Source organism: Mirounga angustirostris, unplaced genomic scaffold (assembly GCF_029215605.1).
Source record: "Mirounga angustirostris isolate CCGP_5_RB_7025 unplaced genomic scaffold, mMirAng1.0.hap1 SCAF_1, whole genome shotgun sequence".
NCBI lineage: Eukaryota > Metazoa > Chordata > Mammalia > Carnivora > Phocidae > Mirounga > Mirounga angustirostris.
Window position 1 is genome coordinate 120,320,421 of NW_026991709.1, and position 19,738 is coordinate 120,340,158.

At 49.2% G+C, this 19,738-nt stretch overlaps 1 protein-coding gene across 1 annotated transcript in view; it reads right to left on the bottom strand.

Annotated features, from left to right (window-relative positions):
• The window catches only part of CLSTN2 (calsyntenin 2), a 608,040-nt gene extending 590,739 nt beyond the window's left edge, over positions 1–17,301 (bottom strand). Inside the window, exon 1 of the mRNA XM_045903664.3 lies at positions 16,985–17,301. Within this exon, the coding sequence (XP_045759620.1) occupies positions 16,985–17,099 (115 nt within the window). The 5' untranslated portion in view covers positions 17,100–17,301. The remainder of the gene's footprint in view (positions 1–16,984) is intronic.
• Between the last annotated feature and the right edge of the window lie 2,437 nt (positions 17,302–19,738).

Here is a 19,738-nt window from a genome sequence, read left to right on the forward strand (position 1 = left end):
TAAAGTCTCTAGGACAGGGATAACCATCCTCAAAGTCTTAGACCGTTACCCCCACACTTCCCTTTGGCCGCCTGTCCAACCTCCTATAGGGACCTGTCTGTCCTTCAGAGTTCTCACCATGCATGCTGCCCCCCACGTAGGGTGTGCCCTGGCCTGCTGCATAGGAAATAAACATCCTCCATCCTTTCTCTTGTGGGCCATGGGAGAGTCATGACCAGTCTGGCTAAGGCCAAGGTCAGAGACAAACAGAACCAAGTTAGAATCATCTAGTAAGAGTCACACCTGAGGTGAGAAGGGCCTGTTTTTAGATGACTCAGGAGAGGGACCGGCTGGACCCACAAGAGCCTTGCAGCTTCCACTTTGTGCACTGGACCCCTGAGCTACCATGAGAGGTAGGACTGCCCCTCCTCGTGCAGGGAGGAGGCCACGTGCAGGCTCTGATCAGTAGCCCCAACTGAGCTCAGGCCTTGAGTAGGCCCAGCTCAGACACCTGCTGTGTGAATAAAGAAACCTCCAGGTGATCCTAACCAATTCCTAGTCATTTAAGGCCACAGACACCATGGAACAGAAGCAAGCTATCCTCCTTCCCTCCCTCCCCTTTATCTAAATTCCCGAGCCATGGGATCTATGAGCATAATAAGATGGTTGCTTTCCATCAGTAAGCTGTGGGGTAGTTTGCTGGGTAGCGTTAGATAACCAGAACACCAGACTCTTGTATGCCAGGTGTTTTATGTCCTTGCGCTCACTTTATCTTTATAACAGCGTCTTGAAATAGGACTTAACATACCCATCTTAGAGAGGAGAAATCTGACACTCCAGAGAAGTGAAGCAACCTTTCCAAGATCACATAGCTTTTTTTTTAAAAGATTATTTATTTATTTATTTATTTATTTGAGAGAGAGAGAATGAGATGAGAACACATGAGAGGGGATAGGGTCAGAGGGCAAAGCAGACTCCCTGCCGAGCAGGGAGCCCGATGCGGGACTCGATCCAGGGACTCCAGGATCATGACCTGAGCCGAAGGCAGTCGCTTAACCAACTGAGCCACCCAGGCGCCCAGATCACATAGCTTCTAAGTGGTATAATCAGGACCAATACACCAAGTCAGGATCCATATACTATTTATACACCGCACATCAGTCAGCCACCCAGAATTAAGAGAACTTTTTAAATAAATTAGAGGTTGTATTCAGCACCTGAAATGGCCTATTTACATATATTTTATATGCTGATAACACTCACCTCTGAAATAAAGTCATCTGGTTGTCAAAAACATAAAAAATACTAAATCCCATCCACGTGAGCTGGGCCATGTGACTGAGGCTAAGCTGAAGAACTAATTCACATCAGACTATTCCGCTGACAGTGGCCCAGTGCAGTAAGTCTCTCAGAGAAAGGTAGAATCTGTAGCAGTCAGATTCTTTAGCGCCTTAACTGAAATAACAGAATGACCACAGTAATTCAGACCAGTGGGCAAGCGGGGGTGGGTGCAGGGGAGAGATCTTTCGTTCCGCGGGCTATTCTACATCGGCGAAGGAAGTGCCTCAGACAGAGGTAAAACTGCTTTGCAAATTCACTTATAGGTGTTCTGGGAGAATGCCGAAAATAGACACTCGAGAAATCTGGCTGCAATCAGGCCAGATGTTCCCCCAGACGCGTGAATGATTGTGGGCTGCGGGCACTCAGTCTGATTCAACTTAAGGTACCTCAGGAGGTACCTGAGTCCTGATCTTGGGGAAGAAGCTGGGGCCACCCCGCCCTCCAGGAGCCTTGAGAGTCCTGGGCGCAGCATACCAGCTGCCAGCCCTGGCTGCAGGGCCCTGCCAGGGCATCTGCTGCAGGGAGGCCTTCTACCCCAGTGCGTGTGAAGGAATGCCTAAGTGCCGCACACGAGCACTCCATGTGCAGTGAAGGGAGACGCCAGCTGGGGCGAAGCAGAGTTCCAAATATCCCTCTGAGACCGCAGAGCTGCCAAGCAAGCCTGACCGGATGTGCCAAGGAACCCCAGCGCCCAGATCCTGAAGTATAAGACTTACCCCAGGGGATGGTATGGAGGAAGAGCCCGGAGAGAGCACAGCACACACTCCCTATAAAATACCTTCTCTTGTTCACTCCCTCTATCAGTTTGAGGCCCCTCAGAAGCAGGCCCTGCCTGAGGCAAGGATTGGGGGGCAGGTGGTGTATCTGGGAGATGATGTCAGGAAAGACTCAGGAACAAAGGGTGGGAGCAAGTCGCCACTGGGGGTGCGTGGAGCCCAGGCCTCAGGGGACCTCGGGGGGACTGTGTGCCAGGCTGCAGATGTTCTCTCACCAGAGAGACAAAGGTGCTGGGGTACTGACCCACCAACTCCTGTCAGTCATTGGTTGAGGTTGTTAATTCCTGGGGTTGTTAATTCCCTGGTCTTCTGACCTGGCACACACACAGGCAGAGACAGTTCTCGTGGCCAGAGAGAGCCACAGGCAAAGGGCCCCTGGTGCTGGAAGTAGGGCCTGAATGCATGAAAATGGCAGGAGCAGAGGGAATGTGGGCAGGGCACTGCTGGTGTCAGTTACAGTCACCATCCATGACCACCTAAATCCCCTCCCCGCCCCATGACTACTGTCTAGTCTCCATCCAACTTGCATGGCATTGAGTCCAATAACAATGCATGCTGAAGAGGGGGTCAAGACCTACCATAAGCTCCAGCCGGGAGTACACAGCCCCTCTGGGGAGGAAGCCCCTGATTCCAAGCCACTGGTAGCAGGTTCCACCTAACTCAGTAGCTCTTCTATTCCTCTAGCCCTGCTGAATGGGATGGATGGGGAAAAGAGCTGGCCCTTCCTCATCCTAGGCTGGCTATGGGTAGACTGGGGGGCCATCACAGACCTGGTTTTGTGACCACCTTCTGGCATAGGGAGGTCTGCTTCTGAGCCTCCTGGCAAAACAAAACAAAACAAAACAAAACCAGTACTCCACAAAACCACTGTACCCTAGGACTGCCTAAGTGTAACCCCTGACCCTAACTGCTGCCAAAGACCACCATACCTGGACCTGGATATAATCCCTGTAGGGCATTTTTTTTTCCTTGGAGAATGAGAGGAGGCTGAAATGGGAAACTACCAGGTAGGGAAGATCTGAATCTATCTTGAAATGCCAGAGAGATAACAGAACACCATGCCCTAGACACCTGTTTTACTCCCCAAGCTTTCTGTGAGAAATACTTTTGTCTGGCTGTCAGAGGTATATTTCACACAACCTCAGGCTTTTCCTGCCATGATTTTACCTTTCCCAAGTTCAATCATTTCAGGGAAATCGGTATGTAAATTCCCCATGAAGTTAGAGGAGATTCCACTTTCAAAAAAATCCCCAAGGAACCAGTGTGTGTGTGTCAGGGGGCCAGGATGGGTGGCGGAGTGGGGGGCTACCAAAGCCGTCTCAGAGAAGGAAGCATTTTAGTAAGTTAAGTTGGAAGAGTGGGCGTGAGAATTCTCCCTCCCACCCAGGCTCTTCTCTTTATTCCACATAAGCTGGGTCTGTGCGGGAGCTCGCAGGGAAGCTGCTTTTAAATTCACAGCTTATAGTCCATTATAATTGAAAATATGGTGATGCATAAGAGATGATGTTGATTTTAGAATCAGAATGTCAACCAGGTCTTCTCATTTCAGAAATACATACATCCCTTAGTGCCCTGAAGTTATTGTTGGGCTGAAATTTTTATAAACTCCACTCCAAGTCAAATATTACACAACTACCAAATGTCACTGAACTACTTATTAAGGGGATATACCATTTCCTATTAAATCAAAATATTAAAATGCATTTTCATCTCAAAGTTACTGACGCTCTCTTTGGCAATGCAGCCTCTCTCTTTGTAACACCTCAAGCTTATGTGAAGAAAGGGAGAAGAACAAGACACCTAGGGATTAAAAACAAAACACAATAAAAACCCTCATTCTACATAATCAATTAGAACACTAAGGAAGAATTTTCCATCTAAGAGACCAGTGTTTTAACTCTGAAAAATTAGTACTGACCATAGTAAGTACTCTATCCTGTTTGTTGGAGTTTAATCCATTGGGTTATAAACAAAAAATGATGTGATTTTTGGCCCCTACTATGCTATGTCAACGTCCTCTTTACCACGGGGTGGAAACTGGCTCAAAGATACTCCAGCCCAATTCCATAACTTTTCATTCCCTTTCAATTACTAAGGCTCAATCCAGGTCATTTTTAACATCAATCTCCTATCTGATCCAAAGATCTATTCTCCCTGCCCCCCTACAAAGGCAAGGCATTCCCAAGTCTCTGATGGAGGGGCCAAGTGTAGTCCGCCCCCTCCCCTCCAACTTGCTCTTGGTGTTTATGGAGTAGAGAAGCAGGAAAGGGGAAAGACCAGGGGATATCTCTATACTTAACTAGGCAAAGTAGCAGTCCTCTCTTTGGTCTAAATAATGTTCCAGCACATGGTTTATGGGCTTTATGAGGTCTTCCAACATGCTTCACTGGAAATTCTTATTCCTGAGAAGATCTTCCTGTGAAATGTGACAACTTCTTTCAGTTGTCCAGGTGGCATTTTCCTTTTTTCCCCCGAAAGGCACCCAGGCTATAGTTCCAGAAATTATCTACCCCATAAGGCAATTTCAGCCTGCAAGCACATATGGGATCCATCTTTGGTATCTCCTAGAACTGGGAATTTGTTTTGTTTTTTTAACATTTTATTGATTTATTTGAGAGAGAGAGAGAACGAGCAGGGAGGAGGGGCAGAGGGAGAGGGAGAAGCAGACTCGCCGCTGAGCAGGGAGCCCGATGCAGGGCTCAATCTCAGGACCCCAGGATCATGACCTGAGCGGAAGGCAGACGCTTAACCAACTGAGCCACCCAGGGGCCCAGACCTGGGAATTTGTGAGTGAGTGAGAGTGTTGCAGGTGTCCAGGCATCTCTTGGGTTGTATACATAATTTAATAATATCAGTAAATTCCATTTCAGGATAATAATGGGGGCATCACAAAATATTTTTTGTAAAAAGGGGCCACAGATTCTGACACGGATGAAAACCAGTGGTCTAGATTTATAATCCTTTCAGTGTATTTCCCTGTTATGGATCCTCAGACTTTAGTAAAACCCTGTTGGGTCCAAGCTCTAGCTTTGATGTGGGAATAAAAGGAAATGTTCCCACTTAAGCCAGAGTTCCAGGAAGAGGGTATCTCTCTCCACTCTGGGTCCCTACCCCAGCCTATGCAGGGAGTGGCAGCATTAATCACAGAAAAAAACCTCTGCCCCTAGAAGGGAGATGCCAGGGTCAGAACCAGAGCTGTTAGCCACCTGCCCCATCCCTGCTTCACAGCTCCCATCTGCCCCACCCCCCACCAAGGAGCTTTTCTTCCCAATGCCAGCCTCAGAAGTTCTGGGGGTCTGGGTCTGGATGGGGAAGGTCGGTGGGGTTTCCCTGTGCACAGTGCCAAAGCTTTAATGCTCGGTACAAACCAGTATATCCATAGATCCAGAAGTAAATGTTCTGACTTTGGAGAGATTCCCATTTGCTCATTTTTTGTGGACTACATGCACAGCCTAGAAATCTCAGCACATCCAGAAATCTACCCCTCTTCCTGCTCGCCTGCTTCCCTAGCCATGGTGGGAGAACTCCATGGGCCTCATCCCGTGGGGCCGTCCCGTTTTAACTGATGACAAAGCTTTTCCTACTTAAAACTTCATCCTTGACTCTACAGACCCATGTATCTGATATCATATCAAAGTGCCTTTAATGACCTGTTTGGAAAAGAAAGCATGATTTACATACATAGGACTTCTACGATCTAGGGTTTAAGAGAATGCTGACGGGAATGCACAGGATCCACAGAGTGACACAGAAGAGTGTGGTGGGGAGAGTGTTAGACCTGCAGCAGCCAATAGTCACAACAAAATTCTCATCAGTGCAGTGACAGAGGATGTTCTCCCAAATGTGCACTGTTCAATGCTATAGATTAAAGACGGAGCTTATGACTAAGCTATTTCACTGATGGGAAAGTTAATTCACATTACTTATCCCAGAAGAAGATACACTCTGGCAATGGCCCCCAGCATCATCAGCCCCAGAGGTGCTGATGAGCAGCCACCTAACCTGTCTCACACCTAGCAGGTCACCCACCTCCAGCCCAGCTCCATCTCCCCTCTTAACCAGTACATTTCTATCTAACTTTGTAAATAACCAAGATGTGTTTCTTCTCCCATTCACATCCTAAAATCTTGTTCACTGGCCCATCCTCAGTTTCTAGATGATCAAGAGGAGGGGGTTAAAGGCGGGGCAGCAGCCAGCCCAAGGGAAGGTGACCCTCTGGATGCCTGAGCAGGTACTAAGGTCTTGTCACCCACACTCACTTGGCAATGCCCTGTTCGCCGCCAAACCCAGGGCCACTGGGGTACATTTTATGCAATAAGGCAGAAGTGTCCTTAGAGCGTTTGGCCTGAGCTTCAGGCAGAAGCATCTCTGGCTTCAGGGATAGAGGGACATGCTAAGTGTTTCCTGGCAGCCGAGAGAGTGAGCCTGAATACCTATGCATGTTCTCAAGCTACCTAAGTCCAGGATAAACCGTACTGCTGCAGAGGAAATCATAAATAATGCATCCGAAGACCAGGACTTCAATGTCTTTGAAGGGTTTCGTTTCTCCTCCCTTCCAACTTTGATATATGTACTTACTTAACAAGGGTCTGGGGAGGGTTAATTGAATTAATATATGTAAAGTGCTTTGAGTTTGAAGAGAATACGCAATATAAATGGAAGTGTCACTAAAAAGGTTAATCTAATTTACATCTAACACTTTCAGTTCATGGTGTTAATGAACTATATCCTTTTAGAGAGTGATTAATTTATAGAAATGTGATTATTTTTCCTAATGCTATATATGGGTCAGCTTCTCCTATTACTATAACTTTATAGGAGAATTCAGCATTTTATAAATTAAAACAATAAATCACACACCCCTATAATGGCTATATTTCATTAATTAAAAGGAGACATGCATTAGATTAACATTTATCTGCTTTAATTAATTTGCTGCAATGCAGTTATCCATGCAAATTGGAAAATGACACATCAACTTGACATAATACTAACAGTTTTGACTGGTTCTTCCCTGAAAATTTATGGACCTGCAACTGCTGCATTCGTGGGTAACCATGGTGACCACCAGCTGTGTGACACGTGCAAGCTGTACATCAAAGAGCCGGGAAGAGACTTAACACTAAATTCAAACTTCTCCTGAAAATATACTTAACTAAATAGATAAATAGGTAAGGCCTGGGCGCCTGGGTGGCTCAGTTGGTTAAGCGACTGCCTTCGGCTCAGGTCATGATCCTGGAGTCCCGGGATCGAGTCCCGCATCGGGCTCCCTGCTCAGCAGGGAGCCTGCTTCTGCCTCTGACCCTCCCCCCTCTCATGTGCTCTCTCTCTCTCATTCTCTCTCTCAAATAAATAAATAAAATCTTTAAAACAAAACAAAACAAAACAAAATAGGTAAGGCCTAAGAAAAAGAAAAGGATACAGGATTTTGTTTGGGGGAGTTGAGTCCCAAAGTCTCCAACAAATTTCTTAAATCTGATCACCTTCTTTTTGTAGGCCCTTTATCCTTTCAAAAGGCATTTAGAGCCACTTCCAGGTGGATCCTCAGAACATCCATGGGTAGAGGAGGGAGGTGGCACAAAGCCAACCCCAGAAAGATGAACAGTTTGCCCCCCAGCTCCACACTGATCAGTGGGTCCAGGTCACAAGTCCATACTGACTGTTGTCAGACTGGCTTGAAGACTGCAGATTTGTTTAACTATATACTACAACAGACATTGTGGACATGCAAAGTGATAGAAGTCACAAAATGGGAGAAGAAACAGGAGTAACAGGGAAATGGAAATGGGGTTTAACCTTTCATGTGGGGTCTCTCTTCTGTAGCTGTAGCTCATGGTTCCAAACCTACCATGGGCAATGTTAATCCAAAGGAACGAATCACTAATGGTTAGACAGGAAATAGAGGGTAGAACAGGTTTGGAGTGTGGGAGATTCTTCTCCCTGCCTCTGGAGTTAGAAAATCACTTACTCCAGTCCTCTAGGCCACACGCAAGGGCAGTTTAAGCCCACACAGTCCTAGAATTTCAGCTCATTTTGCTCTGCCAGGATTTCTTGGCACACATCTCTTTGCTGTAAACTGCCCCAGCTTCTTCCCTCCAGACCCTGTCTGGGAGGGAGTAAAAGACAAGCCATCACTCGAAATGCACAGAAACGCTGGGGAATGAAAGGAAGTACTGTTTGCAGTTCATGGGATTTTAAGACCCACCCTTCCTTCTTTCCTTCTTTCCTTCCTTCCTTTTTTCCTTCCTTCCTTTCCTCCTGCCTACACCCCTCCCTCCTTCCTTCCTTCGCTCCTTCCTTCCTTCTTCCCTCCTTCCTTCTCTCCTTCACTCCTTCCTTCCCTCCTTCCTTCCCTCCCTCTATCCATCCTTCCTTCCTTCCCTCCTTTCCTCTATCCTTCCTTCCTTCTTTCCTTCCTCCTTCCCTCCCTCCCAATTAACAGCATTCACTTTGTAAAAGTTGAAAACACTTCACTCTACAGATGAGTCAGGAGAACATTAGCCACACCAAAATGTGTGAGGGCATCCAGTCCAGCAGATGCCACTGGAATTCACACTGAAAACGGCTATAAACGCCACTCTTGTTGCTTCTAAAAATGTGTGAGGGCATCCAGTCCGGGGTTCTTCCCCCTAGAGGGGTTCACAATCTGCCTGGGGAGCAGGAAGGCAACAGGCACTTGGAGGGGGGAAATTAGAAGTGGTAAAATATAGAGGAACAAGGCCCCCACCCAGAAGCAGCCTTACAACCATGTAAAGAAACAAAGTGTTCCTTGGCGAACTGTTAGTAGCCAGTGGGAGTGCTTCTCAGATTTGGCTGGGCATCAGAAATACCCGAGAACTTCAAGAGCTTTGGGGCACCTGGGTGGCTCAGTCGGTTAAGAGTCTGCCGTCCACTCAGGTCATGATCCCGGGGTCCTGGGATCTGAGCCCTGCATGGGGTCCCTGCTCAGTGAAGAGTCTGCTTCTCTCCCTCTGCCTGCCGATCCCCCCTGCTCTCATTCTCGCTCTTAAATAAACAAACAAACAAACAAAATTTAAGAAAAGAAAGACAAGGCAAGACATGAGAGCTTTAAAGGAAGTCCCAGGTCCTAGCCTAGAGCAATTGCTGCAGAGTCTCCGGGGGTGGGTGCCAGGCATCACTGCTATTTTACAACTGTCCCAGCTGGTTCTGCTGTGCACTCAGGGTTGAGAATCACTGACATGGTGGAGGAGAGGACAGACTCTGAAACTAGACTTGGTGGATTCAAATCCCAGCTCTACTGTTTTACTAGCTGGGTGAACTGGGTAAGTAGCTTAACCTTCCCAGCCTTCGTTTTCTCACCTTTAAAATGGGGATGATAAGAGCACACATCTGGTTGAGTGGCTGGAAGGCTATGAGTATTAATACCTATAAAGCACTCAGAGCAGTGCCTCGAACATAGTCAGCTCTTGGTAAATGATCATATTTGCTGTCTGGAAATTGCTGGAAAGTTCTTTGAGAAGAGAGGCGGCCTGATGAGAAGTGAAGGGAAAACCATCAACTCTTATGGATGGCTGCAGAGTTTGGAACTATCTTGAGAGAAACTACCATCAGGGGTGAGGCTCCCTGTTCTCAGAATGCCGCCATGCATCCCCACTTCACAGGAGGCTTGGGTTGTAAGAGTGCAGGCAGAAGTCCTCTGCGGACATTTCCTGTCCTAGCCGGTGTTCTAGGACTATCTGAGCTGCTAGAAGGGATTATGGTAGGGATGGGCGAGGCAGAAGGTGGGAGAAGGGCTGGTTTCCTCTAGGACAAGAACTGGTGTCCTACTCCCTCTCTTTTCCCCACAGCACCCCTTCCCACCCCAGGGCAGTGACTATAAAATGTAATATAGGAATTGGACTTCCAGTACTAGAGTCCCAGTGGTAGCAAAGACTCTGTTGCCTGTGTAAGTAGAGAGCCGGGGACATAGAGGGGCCATGCTGTTCGGACAGTGGGCATCACAAGGGGTAGCCTGTGACAGACAGAAACTTGAAGCCATTCCAAGAGTGTGAAGCTATTCTCAAAACCCTGGGGCCCTGCCAGCCCCTAGCATGGATGGTGAAGGATGGATTCATGATGACTGGGATGGAATTTCTTGGAGGCCTGGTGGGACTGGAGTTGGTGCTACCCATCCTGGCAGCAGTGTGAGGGAGGAGTGAGGAGGAGGTCAAAATTAAAATTTAGCACTTTCGTTGTAAGCCCTGCTGAATAAGGCAGTAGCAGGGGCATGGAGAGACTGGGGAAGGTTCTAGATAGTAATGGGTAGAATCAACTGGATATGATAAAGGACAGGGTGTGATTGGGGAGAGAGACGCATGCTGGAGGAGTCCTGGGACTCTGACTTAGGTGAGTGCACAGGAGGACCCTTCACCCAAAAGGCAGCCACAGACAGAATAACAGCAGGTTTCTGGAGGGAGAGAAGAGGTTGGGCATACATGGGGCTGGTGGTACCCCAGAGCACCCTAGAGGAGGCAGACATTAAGCAAGCCTCAAGATGAGCTAGAAAAATTGGTCAGGGCTAGAGATGACCCTAGGAGAACTGATATAAGCAGAGGGCACTGAGCTGGGGACAGGCAAGGTCCTGAGGATCTATAAGGGTAAGTGATTGTTCCAAGGATTAGAAAACCACTAAGAAGAGGCAGAAGTGGGCTTTGGGTGACATCGTCCAAGACATCACCTGGCTCTCTGGTGCTGGATTACAACCACCTACAAGCAGTAAGACCCCTTGGTCTGATTTCTGTCTCTGTTGCTGCAGGCCCTATGGGGTTCCTTTACCAATCTATAAAATGGGTATTTGTGAAAAGAGCAATTGACATATATAATCATGCCATGACATAAGAAAAGGCAGCCTTATGAGTAGTCAGGTACCTGCTACTCCGTCTATACCATCTCCTCCCACCCTTGCCACACTCACTTTTCAGCATCCCCTCTTCATTGTCCCCAGCGGCCAGCCTTCGAGTATATCTAATATATTTGGAAGTGTTCATGGTAGCCTTTATTCACCCTGCCTGCTTAACAAAGGATTCAGAAGGGAGCCATCCTTAACCCAAATGAAAGACCAGCTAGGGAGCCCTTTCTGGTGCAGGAGACCCCTGCAAGCACATCTCAGACCACGAAATGCAGACAGCTGTCTTCTCTGTGTGAGGCCAAGCATGACAGGAAGTGAGGAAGTCTTCAAGCGGCCTGGACCAGAAGACAGAAGCCATGTTTACTCCTCATGCCGAAGTGAATCAGAGAATGAGGCTTGCAGAGAAACGGACTCTTTCAGCAATTTTGTAGTGAAACCCAAATGTTCTCAGACAGTGAGGCTCAGACAGAGTAAGAGCCTCTCTGACCTTACTCAGACCCTTCCCAGAGCAGACATCACATCCCTCTGGTAGGTAAGCCCAGGTGATGTGAAATCCATGTCTACCACACTGTTCTGGGTTCAAATCTCAGTTCTATAATCTCTAAGCAGTGAGACCTTGGGCAAGTTACTTCACTTCTCTGGGCCTCAGTTTTCTCCTCTGTAAAGATGGGACAGCAATTCTACCTTCACCATAGAGTTGGGGTTAAGACCAAATCAACTGACACATGGGAAATGCTGAAAGAAGTGCCTGGCACATAGTGTGCATTCAATAAACATTCACTATTTTATTAGCTCTGTAATCTGTATACAGAAATGTATTCTCCCTCTCTCTAAAAAAAACAAAAACAAAAAAAAATGGGGCACTTGGGTGGCTCAGTTGGTTAAGCATCTGACTCTTGATTTCGGCTCAGGTCATGATCTCGGGGTCCTGAGATCAAGCCCCGTGTCAGGCTCTGTGCTGGGTGTGGATCCTGCTTGGGATTCTCTCTCTCTCTCTCTCTCTCCCTCTCCCTTTGCCCCTCCCCCCTTAAAAAAAGGGGGAAAAAAAGAAATGTATTTGGCCATGGCTGAGCTCCCTCTTCACTCCTGCCTGTATGCCAATCATGTGCATTCTTACCATCCTGCATTCACTGTCCTGCCCCCCTCCTATCTGCTTACCGAGTGCCTACTCACCCATCAAGACCCCTTTCATTTTCTCTGTAAATCTTTCCTGACTTCTCCCATCCTTGCCAATTTCTTCCTTTCCTCCAAGATTTTTCTGAGGTCTGTAGTGCACAATCTACCCTTTTCCCGTCAGCTATGAAGTTCTCCAGTAGTTCATGTCATGTGTGATGTTTGCCCTAGACAGAGTGTGAGCTCTTTGATATCTGGAACTTGCTTTATCTTTTTGTTCCCTTCACAGAGAATAACAGAAGACTGAGAAGTAGCTACTGGCTGATAAGGCTAAAGAACAGGGCCCAGTACATGTTTGAGTTGGCCTCCCACCGAAGGCATCCTTCTCTGAACTGTGCCCACCCCTGCCTTCTGCCTGATGCTCCCCCAAAGTCCATAGCATGACTGTTATAGATGAATGTTTGTGTCCCTGCAAGATTCATACCTTGAAACCCTAACCCCAAAGTAATGGCATGAGGAGGCGGGGTCTTTGGGAGGTGACTGGGGAAAGAGGGGGTCATGGTGGTGGAGCTCTCATCAATGGGATTAGTACTCTTATAAATAAAAGTCAGGAGAAAGCCTGCTTCTTCTCTCTGTTCTCTACCCTGTGTGGGTACAATGAGAAGTCAGGAGTCTGCAATTTGGAAGAGGCTCTTACCAGAACCCAACCCCCGGCACCTTGATCGCAGACTACCAGCCTCCAGATGTTCGAAATAAATTGCGATTGCTTGTAAGCCATTCAGGCCCCGGTATTTTCGTTACAGCAGCCCCACCTGGTTAAGATGGCAATCATCTGTCCTACTCAGTACACGTCTTGAGCTCAGCAGCCTTCTCCCAATTCAGTCCTCTCCTGGACCATCTCAAACTTACCACACCAATGGAAACATTTCCACAGGGTCCAGTTAGTGGTGGGCCAGACAACAAATAATAAAAATCATCTGTTTCGAGCTGCCATTTCGTTATCAAACCTTGGGTTACCCCCTTCCATGTAAACAGGCATCATCAGAGAGGTTGTCTTAAGCAAAACAAAAATGCTTCTCTGCTTCCCGGAACAGCAGGGCTGAGACGAAAGTGCTAACTGGCAGGGACCTCTCCTAACAGCCCAAATCAACCACAGATGCTCTTCCTCCAGAGACCAGAAGCCCCGCACCTCCCAGAGCTGGCCCACGGAGACATGTTTATTTACTTATACAGCACACATTGCTGAGTCCTTACTCTGGGCTGGCCCTGCACTAAGTGCCAGGGATTCTGAATGAATGGGAAGGGGGTCCTGGTCTCAAAGGCGTCCGTAGACTAGTGAAAGTAGTAAATGTTTTCACAGTTCAAGCCAAATGTGTGTGAATGTGGACTTCCATTTATACATGGTGTTTCTCCACACATGCACATACAAAGAAAGAGACAAAGAGAGAACAGAGCTTGGGCTGCGAGAAGATATGAACAAAGCTACTGAATTGCCAAGAGGTCAGAAAAGGGGATTTCACCAAATCTCAAACCCTAGAGCCCAGTGTTTATGAAACCAATAATTACCGTCACTATGTATTTAGTGCCATTTGCATGCCATGAAGAGGGCTAAATGATTTCTAAACCCTCTCCTGACAACCGCTTTGCAAGGTAGATTTTTTGTATCCCTATTTTATAGATAAGGAAACTGAGGCTCAAAAAGCTTAGCTAATTTACCCAAGATAATCTAGCCAGGAAGCAGTAGGACCAGGATTAGAACCCGGGTTTCTCTAAGTCCAAATTTTATTTTATAGAGGAGAGGAGAAAACATCTCAAACATCTACGTCAAGAAACAAGAGCACTGTGACTGCAAACAGGTAGAATCACTAAGCCCATCACCACTGACTGCTCAGCTTACACCTGAATACCAGGCAGCCACTTGGCCCTAGGGAGGCAGGGAAAGTCAAGGTGAGATTCCAGCCCTCAAGGCTCACAGAGCAGTGCCGGGGCAAGACAAGGGGCACAGGCACACCAAAGGGGGAGCCACAGTGTTCTGGGGGTGCCCAGCCTGGGAGACCCATGGGGAAAGGTTCCTAGGGGAGGCCCTGTGCAAGCCTGACCAGGGGATGAGTAACAGAAGGGATTAGGCTGAGGAAGGTGACCTTCTAGCCTGAAGACATGGTCCACAGGATCCATGAGCACATCCTGGCCTGGTAACCAGAGGTGATTCAGGATGAAGGGAATCTGGTCTTTTCAAGGAATCCAAGAAGTGTTCATCTTTTTTAAATAGCCAAGATAGAGAAAAGTAAAGGGAAGTTGTTATAATAACTGCCTGGCCACTGGATTATTTCAGAAATTGGGAATATGTTTGCACTAAGAGTTCATTGATTCTGTGAAAACCCCAAACAGTTGTATGGAATTAGAGGCTCAATTCCCTGCAGCAAGAAGCAAGGAATACAAAGGCAAGACGAGCCATGCCCCACAGCCACAACGTCGTCGTACAGGAGCCCAAAGTTGCGGAGGTATGTTTTCCACGCAGTTGTCCAGGGGGCGTGTTCAACTCTGACGGGCAGCCTGAAGCCACATTCCCAATTTTCTTCTACACGTGAGTGCAGAATTGTATGCAGGAAGAAAGCTATTTTTTGTTCAATCTTCTTCACATGTCGCCCTGACTTTTCTCTTTTTCAGTGACAGGAGTAATCATGATACGAACCTTAGAAACGGCAAAGGCAGTGGCAGGAAGAAGCATACCCTTACTATTGCTCATGTTCTTCAGAGATGATGTGAGATTTGGGAATGTAAAATGCAACTGCATCGTAATAAGGAAAGTCAGTTCTGTAAATACCGACTAAACTGTCATTATAAATGTCTCTGTTTTGATCAACTATTACACATTTCTTTTTTTTTTTTTAATGCAGCTAACAGCGCTCTTTGCAGCCCCCCAGTGGTTGGAAGGGGAAAAAAGGAAGAAGGGGGATTCGCTAGACAACTCTCACCCCTCTAGGGCCAATCAACTTTTTTACATTGGAAAGACAAATGGCTTGTTTTCACCACAAAATGAGTATATACTAAGTGAGGAAGATGAAAAGTGTTGACTAAAATGCACATAATTGTACATATACATATGAATCACTGGGATCCTGGATTTTTTTCTTTTTCATCTTTCTCTCTTATCTCTGCAAAGCTTTCTATTCTGACCTGAGAACCCTGCAATGCATAAGCACACCAGGTCCTCTACCCAAACAAGCTTTTCTCTTTTCCTCACTTGCTGTGAGCTCCCCTGTTTGCAGACATCTGCTTATAGATATACCATTTATTTTGCTACAAAGTGATTAAAAATCTTCAAAAACATGTCATTTGCCTATTTAAACAAAGTGTCTCTACAGGGGAAGGACGGCAAAAGGTTTGGAAGTTCATTGTTTTTAATTCTTGTTTTTACCAAAACAACAGTCTCTCAGAATGATCCCTCGTATCAGCGACTCCTTTACCACACTTTAAAATATTTTCATAATGAGTTTTTCCTTGTCTTCTCAAAAAAGAAACTGCTTCTCAAGAAGGGGGGGGGGGCTGAATTGTTGAAAAGAAACAGGATGTCTGCTTATGAAATAGTTTCAAAATCATGTCAACAACAATGTAAGGTTAGAGAATAAGCAGAAACTCTCCTATTCTTTGCTCAAATTTATCATTCACAAGTTGTGGGAGAAGAATCCCTGAGATCCAAAGGAGGCAAACTATCTACTCTCCTCACCCTCCAAGAGTAATTAAACCTGGTATACATTCCTTCCCTGAGCCACTGGTAAGCTATAATTCAAAGCCAGCTTGCAAAATCAGGTTGCCTCTAATAGGGAACCTGTTTATCTACAGGTGCAAACCCCTCCGGCCCCTGATGATGGTCAGACAAGATTCCAGCGATCACGTTCCCCCCTCCTCGTTACGTGGCAGATTTGGCCACAGCTCCTAAACCAAGCGCATACCCTGCTCGTCAACAGCGCAAAGAATCAACAAGTTATCACTAAGCTGGGCGCTCCAGCCGAGATCTGCTACTGCCTCCCCAGCGCCCACCCTCACCCGGCTCCCTCTCTGCTCCTCCCTCGCCCCTCCCCGCACCGTCCTGCACGTGACCTTCTCTTTCAGATCCGCCCTCCGGTCGCCCCTACCCCAGCGCCCTCCCCTCGCACCCAGACAGCTGTCAAAGTACGCTGCCCGCCAGCCTACTGTCTCCTTACAGCGCCGGGCGTTCACCAGGACCTTGCAGCCTTCTGGGAGGGAGCAGCGGGGAAGTCAGCATCTCCCACCGCACCGGGTGGGCGGGGGAAGGGCGCCAGGTGGGCCCCAGCGGAGTCGGAGAGGCGGCGGGGAGCTGGGGGGCGTCACATCCCACACTTCTCCGGACTCCGCGGCCCACCGGGAGGGCGCGCGTTCCCAGGGGAGCCACAGCCGCCCTGGGGGAGCCTGAGGCGAGCCGGGGCGGGGGCGGGGGAGCTTCCCTGGAGCCTACAAGTTTCCATCCACCTCCGAGCCGGAGAAGCGCTCTGCTCCGTCCTTTGAAGGCACCGCCGCCGATTCCCTCCCTCAGGGCAGGAGCAGACAACTGTCTCTTCTACCCGGCGCCCGAGCCCAGCTCAAGCGGTCCCCGGGCTGGGGCCCGCGACGCCCTCACTACGCTCCCACCCCGCCACACACAGCCCCCAAAGTTGTCCAGACTTCCGCAGACCTCCCCTTCTCCTGCGTCCCTGGACCCCGCCCAGGGTAGGGCCGGCGTCTGCAGGTGGAGCCTTTCAGGTCCGGGGCGCAGGGCGCTCACTTCGGGGATCCCGAGCGCACAGAGGCCGGGAGCTGCGGCAAGGGAGGGCGTGCATTTCTAGCGTGAGCCCGGGTCCCCGCGCTTGCACCCGTAAGCCCGCCCTGCCTCCCTCTTTGGAGAGGAGGAAACTTCCCCAGCACCCACCTTTAGCCGCGAGGAGGCGGCGCCGCCGGCTGCCCCCGCCGCCGCCGCCGCCGCTGCCGCTCCCCATGCCCAGCGCCAGCAGGAGCGGCACCCAGCACAGCCTCCCGGTCAGCATCCTCGCCGCCGCCAACCAGCTGCCGCCGCCGCCTGCTGCCCGCGCCGGCTCTCGCCTGCGGGTGCCCGCCGGGCCGCGGCTGCCTCGCTTTGCCTGCTGGGTGCGCTTCGGATGCCGCCGCGCTCGGCCTCCGCTGCCCGCCGCCGCGCCGCTCGCTCGCTCGCTCGCCGCCAGCAGCCGCGCTCACTGGCGCGGACCCGGAGCGGCTCCGGCGCTCACCCCGGGACGGCCCGTGACGTCACGGGGGGAGGGAGGTGGCTCCTGCATATTCATGAGACGCGGACACCGGCCCTGCTTCCGCGCTCCCGGCTCCGCGGCCCCGACCCCCAACTTTCCTCCAGCGTCCTCACGCTCCCGGGCGCTCGTGCTCCAGGCAGGACTCGGCTCCGGTAGGACCGCGGCGGGCCGCTGCGGCGAGCCCTCCCGCCCGCGCCCCGGCTCCGGCTCCGGCTCCCCAAATAACTGCCTCAGGAGACGGCGGGGCCCCTCAGAAAGTGGTCACCTGGGGCCTGCGCGTCGTCTGCTGCGGCACAGGGGACCCTGCCCTGCCACGCCCTTGGAGCTGACATCGGTGCGGAGGGCCGGGCGGGCGTGCTGCGGGTCCTGCCCTTGGCCGGGCGTCTGGACGGACGCTCTGTGCCGCCTGGTCTGGGGAGGGCGCCAGGCACACGCGAGAGCTGGAGAACGCGAGCGCTGCTCTGGACTTGCCAGGCAGGGTAAATCTCCGTGGACCTGGAGGGCAATGGCCAGACTCCGCACCATCTTGGAGAGGCAGGTGCAGCTGCAGCCGCTGCTCTCAGAGGCTGATGGACCAGATCCGAAAAGCAAATTTGGGGTTCTGGGCCAGCAGTGGGGACATAAACTTCCCTGCAGTATGGTACCTAGGCAAGAAGTTACCACCTTTCTGTTGTCACTCCACATATCTAAGCCCAGGCCACCTGACGTCATGCTTTGTAACATTTCATGCCATTGAGTAATTGTCACTTCCCTGAGAGTAGGGGCCACGCACCTCTTGTCGACCCCCCACCGCCCCAAAGCCACGCAAGGTTCATAAAAGTACTCAACATTAACTAATGGCTCAGAATAAGTCCTTGACCATATTTGCATATCTGCAGTGCCAATATCACACGCAATTCAGGGTTCATAAGGAATAAATAACTTTTGTTTCTATATTTCTCTATTTTATTTATTCATTGATTCAACACATTTACTGAGGACCTAGACAGGTTGTATTACCCTGCCACTGGGCACTGGACTAGACATTAAAGGTCCAATGGCCAAAAAGAGTTGTCTGTCCTCTCCTCAAAGCCTTTGTTTCCCATCTGAGAAGCGAGAGAGGGCGGTTGTAAGTGTTATGGTCCTGCACATTCTTTATGTTGCTAGATCTGAGCCTATACAAATCAATTAACAAAATGTATATATTGCAACAGTGTCGAAACAGCAGCCTATAATTAATAACTGTTGTTTGGGGTGCTCAACAAAGCCATAAAATCCATTAACAGCCCTCATGCTGCTCAGCCCTTCTGCACCACCCTGGCAGCTCACCCAGAGCCACAGCAGTTGGGAAGGCCAACTCTTCCGCGTTTCCAGGCACCAAGAGGTGCTTGGCAAAGGGGGGAGGGGCAGCAGTGAATCACAGTGGCCACAGACAGGCTCAGACCAGGCAGGGCTCTTCACCTGCAGGTCTCCTTTAACCTACACAACCAACATCAGTGCTATTATTCTCATTTCACACATGAGGAAATAGAGGCTCCAGGCAAGTTAGGTAACTTCCTTGCCCAAGATCAAAGAGCTAATAAATGCCCTAGGCCAATGCCAGAATCTTGCCTTTTTCAGACTCAGTATCCAGATCTAGAAAGGATGGCAAGGAGAAGGGAAAGCTGACCCAGGCAAAATCAAGGAAATCAGCAAATACTGAAGAAATATAAATTTGTCTCATTTTCTTCCATTTACATTCCATCAAGTTACATATTTGCCTCTCCTTCATTTTCTCTAACCATTAGACTTACTTTAATGACTTACCTGCACTGTCCCTTGATATCATTCTACAGTGTTTCATTAGGACCCATTGGTTAGTCCCAAAAATTTTACATGAGATTTCAAATGCAGACTAAATAATGAGAAAGAAGAGGAAATACAGCTGATTGGAAAACATCCCCACCCCATGTAGTAGATGACCAAGAAAGAACACAACAGAGAGATACAGGGAGCAGACCAGTGACCAAGAGGCACAGTATTACCAGCCTCCATCTCCTCTACAAACGGGGCTAATAACAGTGCCTTTTGAGGGAGATGAAGTTCACTAGTGGCCCCCATTTGTTCATGTCTCCCTAAATCCATTCCCTTTGGATATGCTGTCCTACCCCAACTTAGAGCTTGGCCATATGACTTGCTTTGGCAAGTAGGAGAGTCACATGCATGTTTCCTTTTCCTTTCTTGGACCCCTGCCACCATCATAAGAACAAGCCCAGGGTAAGCCCCAGGAGGGTGAGAGACCATATGGAGCAGAGCTGAGCTGTCCAACCAGCCAAGACCAGCCCAAGCTGGTCAGCAACAATTTACCCACCAGCTGACCACAGTTACATGAGCAAGCCCAGCAAGATCAGCCATGCCTGGCCCACATCAGAGCTGCCCAGTTG